The 12,650-nt window shown below is 41.0% G+C and overlaps 1 protein-coding gene across 1 annotated transcript in view; it reads right to left on the minus strand.

Annotated features, from left to right (window-relative positions):
* Positions 1 to 12,650, minus strand: part of recql4 (RecQ helicase-like 4) — a 41,303-nt gene that overhangs the window by 21,624 nt on the left and 7,029 nt on the right. Inside the window, 11 exon segments of the mRNA XM_072912546.1 lie at positions 5,966 to 6,049; positions 6,134 to 6,327; positions 6,397 to 6,592; positions 6,676 to 6,858; positions 6,978 to 7,166; positions 7,226 to 7,309; positions 7,399 to 7,535; positions 9,270 to 9,362; positions 9,429 to 9,566; positions 9,645 to 9,758; positions 9,816 to 9,975. Of these exon segments, the coding sequence (XP_072768647.1) occupies positions 5,966 to 6,049; positions 6,134 to 6,327; positions 6,397 to 6,592; positions 6,676 to 6,858; positions 6,978 to 7,166; positions 7,226 to 7,309; positions 7,399 to 7,535; positions 9,270 to 9,362; positions 9,429 to 9,566; positions 9,645 to 9,758; positions 9,816 to 9,975 (1,572 nt within the window).

Genomic DNA, 12,650 nt, shown 5'->3' on the forward strand with positions numbered 1-12,650 from the left:
TAATTAAATTATTAATATACTTTCTAATATACTGTTAATTGTTGGTTACTTTCTGTTGTAACATGGTTCTATCTACACTTATGTTAAAATTTAACAAGCACTCTTTCTTCTGTTGTTGGATACATTAGTTTTGTGTGATACCACAAATTAGAGATCGGCTGATTATCGGCTGGGCCTTTTTACTTACAAACCCCGTTTCCATATGAGTTGGGAAATTGTGTTTGATGTAAATATAAACGGAATACAATGATTTGTAAATAATTTTCAACCCATATTCAGTTGAATATGCTACAAAGACAACATATTTGATGTTCAAACTGATAAACTTTTTTTTTTTTGCAAATAATCATTAACTTTAGAATTTGATGCCAGCAACACGTGACAAAGAAGTTGGGAAAGGTGGCAATAAATACTGATAAAGTTGAGGAATGCTCATCAAACACTTATTTGGAACATCCCACAGGTGAACAGACAAATTGGGAACAGGTGGGTGCCTTGATTTGGTATAAAAGTAGATTCCATGAAATGCTCAGTCATTCACAAACAAGGATGGGGCGAGGGTCACCACTTTGTCAACAAATGCGTGAGCAAATTGTTGAACAGTTTAAGAAAAACCTTTCTCAACCAGCTATTGCAAGGAATTTAGGGATTTCACCATCCACGGTCCGTAATATCATCAAAGGGTTCAGAGAATCTGGAGAAATCACTGCATGTAAGCAGCTAAGCCCGTGACGTTCGATCCCTCAGGCTGTACTGCATCAACAAGCGACATCAGTGTGTAAAGGATATCACCACATGGGCTCAGGAACACTTCAGAAACCCACTGTCAGTAACTACAGATGGTCGCTACATCTGTAAGTGCAAGTTAAAACTCTCCTATGCAAGGCAAAAAACGTTTATCAACAACACCCAGAAACACAGTCGGCTTCGCTGGGCCTGAGCTCATCTAAGATGGACTGATACAAAGTGGAAATGTGTTCTGTGGTCTGACGAGTCCATATTTCAAATTGTTTTTGGAAACTGTGGACGTTGTGTCCTCCGGACCAAAGAGGAAAAGAATCATCCGGATTGTTATAGGCGCAAAGTTGAACAGCCAGCATCTGTGATGGTATGGGGGTGTATTAGTGCCGAAGACATGGGTAACTTACACACCTGTGAAGGCGCCATTAATGCTGAAAGGTATATACAGGTTTTGGAGCAACATATGTTGCCATCCAAGCAACGTTACCATGGACGCCCCTGCTTATTTCAGCAAGACAATGCCAAGCCACGTGTTACATCAACGTGGCTTCATAGTAAATGAGTGCGGGTACTAGACTGGCCTGCCTGTAGTCCAGACCTGTCTCCCATTGAAAATGTGTGGCGCATTATGAAGCCTAAAATACCACAACGGAGACCCCCGGACTGTTGAACAACTTAAGCTGTACATCAAGCAAGAATGGGAAAGAACTCCACCTGAGAAGCTTAAAAAATGTTTCTCCTCAGTTCCCAAACGTTTGCGGAGTGTTGTTAAAAGGAAAGGCCATGTAACACAGTGGTGAACATGCCCTTTCCCAACTACTTTGGCACGTGTTGCAGCCATGAAATTCTAAGTTAATTATTATTTGCAATAAAAAAATAAAGTTTATGAGTTTGAACATCAAATATGTTGTCTTTGTAGTGCATTCAATTGAATATGGGTTGAAAAGGATTTGCAAATCATTGTATTCCGTTTATATTTACATCTAACACAATTTCCCAACTCATATGGAAACGGGGTTCGTATATTTACTATTATTTTTTTTAACTACAACAGAACTACATCAGCAGATAAAATAAATACACATATGATACCCGTATTTAGTATTCAAACTCAAACATCAACTCAGACACTCGTTCCACCGCTATTGACAGCCTCCCGAGCTCTCTTTCCTGTCCCGATGAACTGGTCACCTACTACAACAATAATCTTCATAATCTACTTGACATGCTGGCTCCAGTGAAAAACAGAAACGTCTCTTTTACTAACTTTGCACCCTGGTTTACTACCACACGTCACATTTAAAAACCAAGGGACACGAACTTAAACGTCTCTACAAAAATACTGGATTCACTATATACAAGTAATTGGACATCAAACAACTTCAACATTACAAATAATATCTGAACAGCACAAAATCATCCTACTATGCATCTTTAATCTGTTCTAATGAAGGCAACTCCAAAACACTATTTTCTCTTCTTGCCAAAATTACAAATCCACCGCATTCACTTCCCTCTCATATGGACTCATTTGTTTTATGTTGTCCCCTTATGCAATTTTTTAATTCCGTCTCCACCCAGATTCATCAGCAACTTCCTTCATCTTCCCCTCAGCCACAGTACATCCTCCCTGCCTTCCTCATCCATTAATTTTCTAGTTTTTCACTGCGTTCTCATTTGAACATTACTGCACTTATCCGTCGATCCAAGACATCCACTTGTCTTTTAGATCCCTTCCCAACTGCTTTGTTTAAAGTCTGCCTCCATTCTTCTCTCTCCACTGGAATTGTTCTCTCAGCTTTCGAAACAGCAGCCATAACGCCAATTCTGAAAAAACCTGGCTCAGATCCAAAACATTTTAATAACCTTTGTCCAATTTCAAAAATCTGTCTCCTCCTAGCTTCACTCCCACCCACTATATGGACAGTTCCAGTCTGGTTTCCGCCCTCTACACAGCACTGAAACAGCACTCGTAAAAATCACAAACGATCTCTCCCTGGCAGCTAATTCTGGTCTTCTCACTGTCCTCATACGTTTAGATCTTACTGCAGCTTTTGATACCATTTCACACACTGTCCTTCTCAATAGATTGCACAGTACTAGCATCACAAACACACCCCTTCACTGCACCGCACTCAGTTTGTTCAACTCCGTTCATTCCAATCCCCTACGTCTCCTATTTCCTCTGGTGTGCCCTGGGGCTCTGTCCTTGGTCCCCTACTTTTCATCATTTACATTGTACCTCTTGGCAGTATTTTCCGTAAATGTAAAATGAATATTCACTGTTTTGCGAATGACACCCGGTCGGTATAGCTCGGTTGGTAGAGTGGCCGTGCCAGCAACTTGAGGGTTCCAGGTTCGATCCCCGCTTCCGCCATCCTAGTCACTGCCGTGGTGTCCTTGGGCAAGACACTTTACTCACCTGCTCCCAGTGCCACCCACACTAGTTTAAATGTAACTTAGATATTGGGTGTCACTATGTAAAAGCGCTTTGAGTCACTAGAGAAAATCGCTATATAAATATAATTCACTTCACTTCACACCCAGCTCTACCGTTCTACCAAACCCACTGCTTCTCTTCATCCTTCCTCCCTTACAGACTGCCTCACTGAGCTCAAGCAGTGGTTCTCATCCAATTTCCTCCAACTCAGCACTAATAAAACTGAAATCCTACTTGTAGGTACCAAATCCATTCTAGCCAAAACCGACAGCCAGTCCATTAGTCCCGGCAATTCATCCGTCTAACCCTTCTCCCAAGTTAAGAGTCGGGGTGTCATCCGTGACAGCACACTCTCTTTTCAAGCCCACATAAAGAACATTACCTGGTCTGCTTACTTTTATCTACGCAGAATAACCATACTGGTTCATAGTAGGGATGTCCCGATCCAGTGCACTTCCGATCCGATACCGATATTGTTTTTGCATTTCCGATCCGATACCGATACTGACCGATACCGATACTGACCGATACTGGCCTATCCGAGCATGTATTAAAGTTTAAAGTTATTTAGCCTACTTAGTTGTCAGAATCATGTTGAAAAGGGTTTTAGTACTCTTGATAACAACTAGCCAGCTGAATTAGGGGAGTTTGAATAATACACAATGGTTGGTAACAAGAAACTGACCTGTTTATTCAAGGATAAACACAAAATAGACAAAATTATACATGATAAACAGAAAGGCATAATTGAACTAGGGCTGGGCGATATGGCCTTTTTTTAATATTGCGATATTTTAAGGCCATATTGCGATACACAATATATATCTCGATATTTTGCCTTAGCCTTGAATGAACACTTGATGCATATAATCACAGCAGTATGATGATTCTATGTGTTTTGATTGATTGATTGAGACTTTTATTAGTAGGTTGCACAGTGAAGTACATATTCCGTACAATTGACCACTAAATGGTAACACCCGAATAAGTTTTTCAACTTGTTTAAGTTGGGGTCCACTCTGTATTCATGATACAGATATATACTATCAGATATATACTATCATCATAATACAGTCATCACACAAGATAATCACATTGAATTATTTACATTATTCATAATCCAGGGTGTGGAGGGGGGCGCCGGATGTAAGTGTCAAAAAGACAGCCAAAAGAGTTTGATATGAGAATAAATCTAAAGTTAAAATATAGGGTAGAAATGCACCCATTTGCAGGAAATGTAGTCTTGATTTTCAAAATGTTCTTTCAAGGCTTGCATGTCTACATTAAAACATTCTTCTTCATACTGCATTAAAGTTAAAGTTAAAGTCCCAATGATTGTCACACACACACTAGGTGTGGTGAAATTTGTCCTCTGCATTTGACCCATCCCCTTGATCACCCCCTGGGAGGTGAGGGGAGCAGTGGGCAGCAGCGGTGCCTCGCCCGGGAATCATTTTTGGTGATTTAACCCCCAATTCCAACCCTTGATGCTGAGTGCCAAGCAGGGAGGTAATGGGTCCCATTTTTATAGTCTTTGGTATGACTCGGCCGGGGTTTGAACTCACAACCTACCGATCTCAGGGCGGACACTCCAACCACTAGGCCACTGAGTAGGTTTAATATATGCTACTTTTAAACTTTCATGCAGAGAAGGAAATCACAACTAAAAAAATCAAAAATTTTTTCATACTGTGTTGATGTGGAAATTTTTGCCTCGGCATTTTGATGGTGTGGGCGTGTGGCACCGAATGGAGATAAGCGTCTCGACAGACGTCACAATATTTGAACAATAATGACGAAAACTGTTTTCTCTGTCGTGTCCGTGTGTTGAAAATTGTTATGCGCTTATTTTTTTATTAGATTTTGTGCGTGGCATAGATTTGCTATGCGCAGAGGACGCTTAAACAGTGCGCAATTGCACAGGCGAGCACCTTAGAGGGAGCGTTGGTCACACGGCTGCGCTAGCATCACAGCTAACGTTAGCCATGCTGCTACCTCTCTGCTCGGGGAGGACGTATACGTATGTGACGTATGACATGACAGTATGTGACGTGTGTAAGAAGGTGCACTTGCTGTCTGTGAGAGGGAGACACAGGAAAGAGTGAGAAGAGCCTGTCGTGTAATGCCAGCAGCTAAAAGCAACTGCGTGAGAATTCACAGACCTGTGGATGTGTTAAAGGTGTGCTGGAAAATGCGGAACGGAAATTACAGAGCAGCAGAAAAGTGGAATGTATTATTTAAATCGGTGCGTTGGAAAAAACGGACAGGAGTTTTATTTTAAACTGGATCTGGATCGGCATTTTCCCATGCCTTGCCGATACGCAATTTTTGGCAAATATCGGCAGCCGATCCGATCCAAATATCGGATCGGGACATCCCTAGTTCATAGTCTTGTTCATTCCCTTGTCACCTCTCACCTGGACGACTGCAACTTTCTCCTGTTTAATCCCCCTCACAAGTCACTTTATAAACTTCAGCTTCTCCAGAACTTTGCTGGATAATCCCCAGAACCCTTTCAAATTTTCAAGACAGTGCATGATAACATTTTTGTTAACAATTATGATGAGACAATAACACAAGATGATGGTGTAAAAATATAAATTAAGTCTTTAAGTTATCTTCTACTATTGGCTCTGATTAATATTTAGTTTTTGCCCTTAAAGAGCTCCTGTCCAGTGACTTATTTCCTGTTTGTGTACATCCATCAAACTGGAATTTTTTTGTATCATCTGCTACAAAAGCTGCATTCCACAAATTAGTGATGGTTGAAGTTTTAAATCTTACCTCAGGGTCAAGAAAAAGGTGACAGTGCGCCGGTTCCCCATCTCTCCCCGCTCTCCCAATTTCTTGAACATAGCTCTCAAAGCTCTACAAGATAACATAATAAAACATGGTTATAAAGTACACAGGACAGAAGGTGGGCAGAAATTTGTCTAACAGTCTGCTACCTACCTTGGGCATGTTGTAGTGAACGATACCACGCACGTCGGACTTGTCCAAGCCCATGCCAAACGCCACCGTGGCCACCACAATTCTGAGCTCGCCGCACATGAAGTTGTTCTGAACCCGACGTCGCTCCGACGCGGAGAGGCCGGCGTGGTATGACTCAGCTTGCCACTTGAGAGGCTTACGGATCTTTTTCCTTGCTGGACAAAGACGGGGGACAGCAGGTTTGTTTATTACAAACAAGTCTATCTGAAGCAATGCAGCCTTACCCAGTTCTTTCTTCCTCTGCCCAACCGGGTTGCTTTGTGTTTGGCTGTTGATGTGTTTGTTTTCTTTCAGCAGCACCCCCTGCAGGCAGGTCCTGAGCAGCGCAGCCACACGAGTCGTCTCCTCTCTTCTGGTGCAGTAGACGATGATGGAGTCCAGACAACCAAAACGATCACCTTTTAGCAAAGACACAAGAGCCTAAAAAAACATTTAAAAAAAAAAAAGGTGAGAGTGTTGTGAACACATCTAGGGACTTACAACTTTGTAAATGCCAATCGTACATGATCCTTTTCTCGGTCCATGGACACAGACAGATGTAGATTGGTGGGCACGGCGGCAGAGCGCACCGCAATGCCGTCCTGGTCGTTGATGTCCAGGTGTTGAGCTATATCCAGAGCGGTGGACAGCGTAGCCGTTGCAGTGAGTCCCAGCAGGCACTGCACGCCCAAACGCTCCCTGAGCACCTACAAAAACATCTGATTATTGACTGACCTGGTCAACTTTAAAATTACTTTTTATGTGTTTCTTCCTACTAGACATGACAGCATGACTTGACTAAAGACTGTAAACAGGACATTTTTACCTTACAAAGCCTCAAGTAGCAAGGCCTGAAGTTGTGCGACCACTCGGACACGCAATGTGCCTCATCGATACACGCAAAGGCCACAGGGGGGAGCTCTTGAGCCGTGGGAAGACACCCTGAACTTGAGCGGCCTCCTCCTACTAGTGCCTCTGGGGAGAGCAGTAGCACACACACCTGACCCGTCTTCACCTGGGCACAAGAAAAACATTGTAGAGTGTACAAGTAGATACACCGACTCTGATAGTTACCTTTTCTACAGCAGCTTCTCTCTGTTTCATTGTCATGTTGGAGTGGATGCAGACGGCTTTCAGTTTGGCGGGCAGGCCAGAGAGCTACATACACACACACACACACAAACGCCATGTCAACAAACATTAACTACGGTAATATTGCTTAGCTGTCATTTTTGAGGATGCTGCACCTGGTCGTCCATCAGTGAGACAAGAGGCGAGATGACCAAAGTGATACACTTGGATCGCTTGGCATACAGGTACGCTGGGAGCTGATAACACAAGGACTTGCCCATCCCTGTTGACAGCACTACTAGGGTGGAGAGACCTGCAAAGACAGAAAGTGGTGGGTATCTTTATTACCTCTGCATGCGCTTTAAAATGTTGAAAATAGGGATGTTCCGACACAAGTTTTTCACTTCTGATACACAGTAAGTTGAATGATTCGGACACGTTTGTTACTGGATAATTTCTAATACTGTATACTTCTACCTTGAAGATTTTGTATCTGTAAGTAATATGTAACTGTAATTATTCGATACTTGTTTATATTGACACGTGGTGTTTTGGACCGCAATACTGTTCAATTGAGGCTTTGCTTCTCTGAGGCAATGTTTCTCAAATAGTGGAGCAGGCCTCCCTTCGAGGGTGGGGCAGTGAGGTGTCAGAGGGGCCTGAGAGGCAAGAAACTTCCAGTATTAGAGCCTTTTTTAATTATTCAACGATACACAAGCCTCTAATTAGGTGGCAGCACTGCTCAAAATAATCAACAGGCTGAATCAGGAATTATGACCAGGTATACAGACACAACCAATCAGTTATGAGAATATAAATAAATGATTCTCATTGCGATTTAAATTCAGGGTGTGTGTTAAAATGTTTTCTATGAGTTGCTAAAATCAGCCATTCAGAGTGGTTTATATAGAAAAATAAATAAACAATTAACATCAGGTTCTCAATCGTATTTAAATTTGGGTCTCCAAGGGGGGCATGACTTAAAAAAAAAATTGAGAAGCATTGAATTAGGGACACCTATGACGTATGTCAAGCTTGTGTGCTATTGTGTGCTGAGCTGTTGTGTAGCTTCTAGCTGCTGGTAGCCTATAGTCTACCATGTTTACTTTTTGTAAAAGTAAAACACTAAAATACAAGAAAATACCTACTTTATGTGCTTATTGGAGGACATTCAGATGTTAACTGGTTGTCCAGATTTGCACAAGTAAACACACTGCAGGACTGCTTATATATGATATAATATATATTATATATAATAATAATAATAATAATAATAATAATAATGTATATGGTATAATCTTTGATGCGCCTGAAAGAATGGCAGCACATCACAGTAGTTCTAAGTCTAAGTCTTGTTTCACAGCGCTATGATAAATTTCAGGTGCAAGGCGGTATAATTGAAAGTGTGTTACACTTACTGTACAATGAACACATAGGTGGTATTATTGCTGACTGAGCAGTTCGTTTCTTACCACTATTACAACATTGGTTCTCCTGTTGCCGTGTTGTGCTACATACTTTGTCATAAATAACAAGGGGATCAAAGAGGGATACATTTTTCTGTCCTCTCTAAATAATTACTAAAATTTAAAAAAAAGTTCTTATGGTAACAGTGGTTATTCTACCCAGCCCTGCATACTCTGGACTCAAACCGGAGTCCACAAATCCTCACTGGTTAAAAACATTATGAGCCTTGTCAAGCACAACTCTTACGGTGTCGGGAAGTGTAGGTTTACACAACATACTTTTATTTGGCCACACAAGCTGGCATCTCCTACACTTTTTCTGCTCCTGAGAACCATATTTTTTGTACCTATTTCTTCTGTTAGATTTACATTTCGTGAAAATATAGCCCTGTTGTGCAAAACACAAATGTCCACTGCAAAGGGCACTGTTTCTCAAGAGGAGATAATGACTTTTCACACTTCAGAAATAACAGCCTCGCTCCAATTATTACCTTTTTCCAATCATACCCCATACTCTTTACACCAATAAAGAGTCGTGTATCATTTAGGACATGGTGGGTTCAAAACAATGGTGGATGTACCTGACAGGATCCTCATGATGGCTTCCTCCTGTCCCGCCCTGAATGAGCCGTAGCCGAGTTCTTGAAGAGCAGCGAAGACCTCGTCTGGTGTTGCTGCACAAATAAGTACACAAGATTAAGGCGAGATTTCACATTTATATTTAGGTTTTGTTTATTTACCTTGAACTTTGCCATCATCTGTGAGGCCATAAAGCGGCTCCACAGGCTGCGGAGGTGGCAGGCGCTCGTAGTCTGGTCGAATCACGTTCAATAGAGCCTCGTCTTTGTTGTCAAGGTTCTGCTGTTGCTGCTCTTCGTCTTTGACACCAGGACGACACACAGTTTAAAAAAGTATAGACAGTATGGGGCAACTAGAACAGCCTCGGGAAGGCATACCTTGTGGCTGCTGGGGTTGCAGTGTTCCTGTTGCCCTGGCAACCTCCTCCAAAGTAGGGAGCTCAAAGGGCTCCTCCTCAACAGGCTTGTCATCAGGAACAGGCGGGAGAGGAGCTGTGAAAACAAATGATGTTAGAGTTGTGTCAAAACGTTCTGCCTGCCTACGCTTACCTGCTCCCTTGCAGTCAATGGCCCAGTGTCCAGTGCCGCCACACTTGTAGCAAGTGTCACTCAGGCGACTGTGGCCTCCTCTAAAGCCACCTCTCCTGCCTCTGCCAAAGTATCCTCCGCCAAAACGTTCGCCTTTCAGCTGGAACTTCTGCATGTACAACTAGAACAAGCAGAAAATAGATACACTGTCCCATGCTGGCATAAATCCCTTACAGTTGCCCTTAAATCACAATTTTTCATCTTAAGAAGACATTTTTAACAATTATATATTTTTTCCCCAGACTTTCATCAATACATGAGATTCCCACTATTGGCTAAACACTTAATGGAAGCACCTATAAAAAACCCTAAAGTGAATACTATAAAACAATGGTGTCCAAGCTTCTATACAGAGGACCACATAGTAAAAAAAAAAACTGTATGTTTTAAAGACAAAGCTTAATGTTATTATTAGTATCAACCTATTTCAGCTTTTTCTCTTTACATTGAGCCTTTTTCTATGTTTCCAAATGTTTACTGTTTTTTGTGTTTGCCATAATTTTATTTCTACAATACCACAGTTGCCTCGGGTCAAAAAAAACACGAATCTAAGCTGCACTTTGGACATCCCGGCTCTAAATCCAACATGCCGTACTCAGTTATTTAACACGTTTTAATCATGTCTTGTCAAAGCATCTTCTTGCTGGAAAATGTTGAGGGATCAACGTATGGGGGAACTGCACTTTTTTTTTTTTTTTTTGCCTATTGTTCACAATCCTTATGAGAGACAAGATACGAAAGGTTTTGGGATTTTTTGCATTCTAACTTGTAAAAATCGGCTCGTTCTAGGTGTTTAGCAATGCAACTAATGGGGGCAATCAATTTCTACCTCTAAATCACCTTAAAAATGCATTCAAAAACTGCCAACAATACTTAATTTATGTTCCGTAAACTGTGTAATAACCAAGCTTTAGCGACATTGTTATTGTAAGCACGAACACGGAGGAACTCTTTTTCCAGCGTAGTAACACATCATCATGCTGCTGCATCAGCCGTAAAAGCTAGCTACGGAAATAAATAAGCTAGCTTCTACGTCAGCACCTCACTCGCTTTTGAGTTTGTAATGCACAACACAATGCAATATGACAGCAATCTGTACTGACTGAAAAACATGAACAATCATATTACGGTATCTGTAAAGTATTAGCCCACATTTCATGTTTTGTTTGTACTAGAGCTGCAGCTATCGAAAATTTTAGTAAACGCGTATTCTATCAAATATCCCTATCTTAATTTAGGTTTAATTATACATGTTAAGATGTGCCCTAAATTATTGCGTTTGGCTTAAACACCTGTTTTCATTATTGAAGGCTGACACGCAAAGCTGAAATGCGTCCGTGGTTGATTGTGCCAATTTGTGTATGCCAATAAAAAAACGTGCGCTCACAGCCCTATGTGCTGTGTGGTGTGACCACATAAACAAAGTTATTGTCTCTCGTGCATTTTTGATGATTATTATACGGTGCTGTTTAAATTGTGGTTTATCCACGCAAATCCGCTGAGCTGTTTTCAACCTGCCAACAATACATAAACAATATAAAAAGACAAACCACTTAATAATGACAACTGTTTAAAATTTTAAGAAAGCAATACAGTTCATTGCATTTATTGCATGCAAAATAGTAATCAATGTTCATTTGGCCAAAATAACATGTTTGAGATGAAAACATATATATATAAAATTAGTTCAAAATTAATATTCCCTGAGAAAATAAAAATAAAAATATATTCTTAGTATCAAAAATAATACAATAAGAACAGTTTTCATTATATCAAACATAAAAAGTGGATTAGGTAGTGCCTTTAATACTGCATTTGAAATGTGTAACTTCATATTCAGAACCAATATGGCTGACAGGAACTTGGCACACAAGTGCTACCACTGTGAACAAGGATTTGGAACTCTTACATTAGAGACTATAATGTGTGCAAGTGCAAGCTATCCAAGTAGCATGTGATTGCATGACTTGAATAACCCGAATAACTTTGCAAGCCAAAAGGTGTTGAAAACTAACAACGCTATCCGAGCTGTCGTGTTCAATTAGCCTTTCATTAGTGGTTACTAATGAAAGGCTAATTGAACACGACAGCTCGGATAGCGTTGTTAGTTTTCAACACCTTTTGGCGGTATTTGATGACATCGCGGGAGTGAGAGAACACATCCTGGTTATCATAATGAATAACATTCACTTTACTAACACAACATTTGCGTTTACATTTGATAATAGATGACTTACCTCGCCTCCGGACGTCCCTCAAATCGGATGCTTTCTCGACAGCAGCATCGAACTTGTGCTATTGTGGTATGCGAGCTCCACTTTGCAACGTTTGCATACTACTGCGTTTTCCTTCGATTTTAGTGTGAAGTGTTCCCACACCTTACACAACTTTTGTCGCTTCTTAATTCCCTCGTTTTGCTATGGCTCTTGTCCACTGCTTTCTGTGGCGTCTGCCATTACGAGTTATGTCGGCGAAAAACTTTTCTAAACACAAGCATATTTAAAAGAGCGGTGTTGTGCAGTGCATGGGGCGTATGATCTGTGACGTAAACACGCTGTGCAATACCGAAACAGTCCGTGCAAAACGTGAGCTTTGACTATTGTTTACTGAACGAGGCAAAATGCCGTAAAAAAACTTAACGACACCTCGAGGCAGCGAAAATTCCTCGAATAAATTTTGTAATCAAATTACTTGAGGAATCGTTTCAGCTCTAGTTTGTACACAGCTAGCTCAACAGCATGTGTACTGTAGTTTTAATAACACATGTCGTTCTGCATGTATCATGATCGATATTAT

This window comes from Nerophis lumbriciformis, linkage group LG37, assembly GCF_033978685.3.
Source record: "Nerophis lumbriciformis linkage group LG37, RoL_Nlum_v2.1, whole genome shotgun sequence".
NCBI classification, from domain to species: Eukaryota; Metazoa; Chordata; class Actinopteri; order Syngnathiformes; family Syngnathidae; genus Nerophis; species Nerophis lumbriciformis.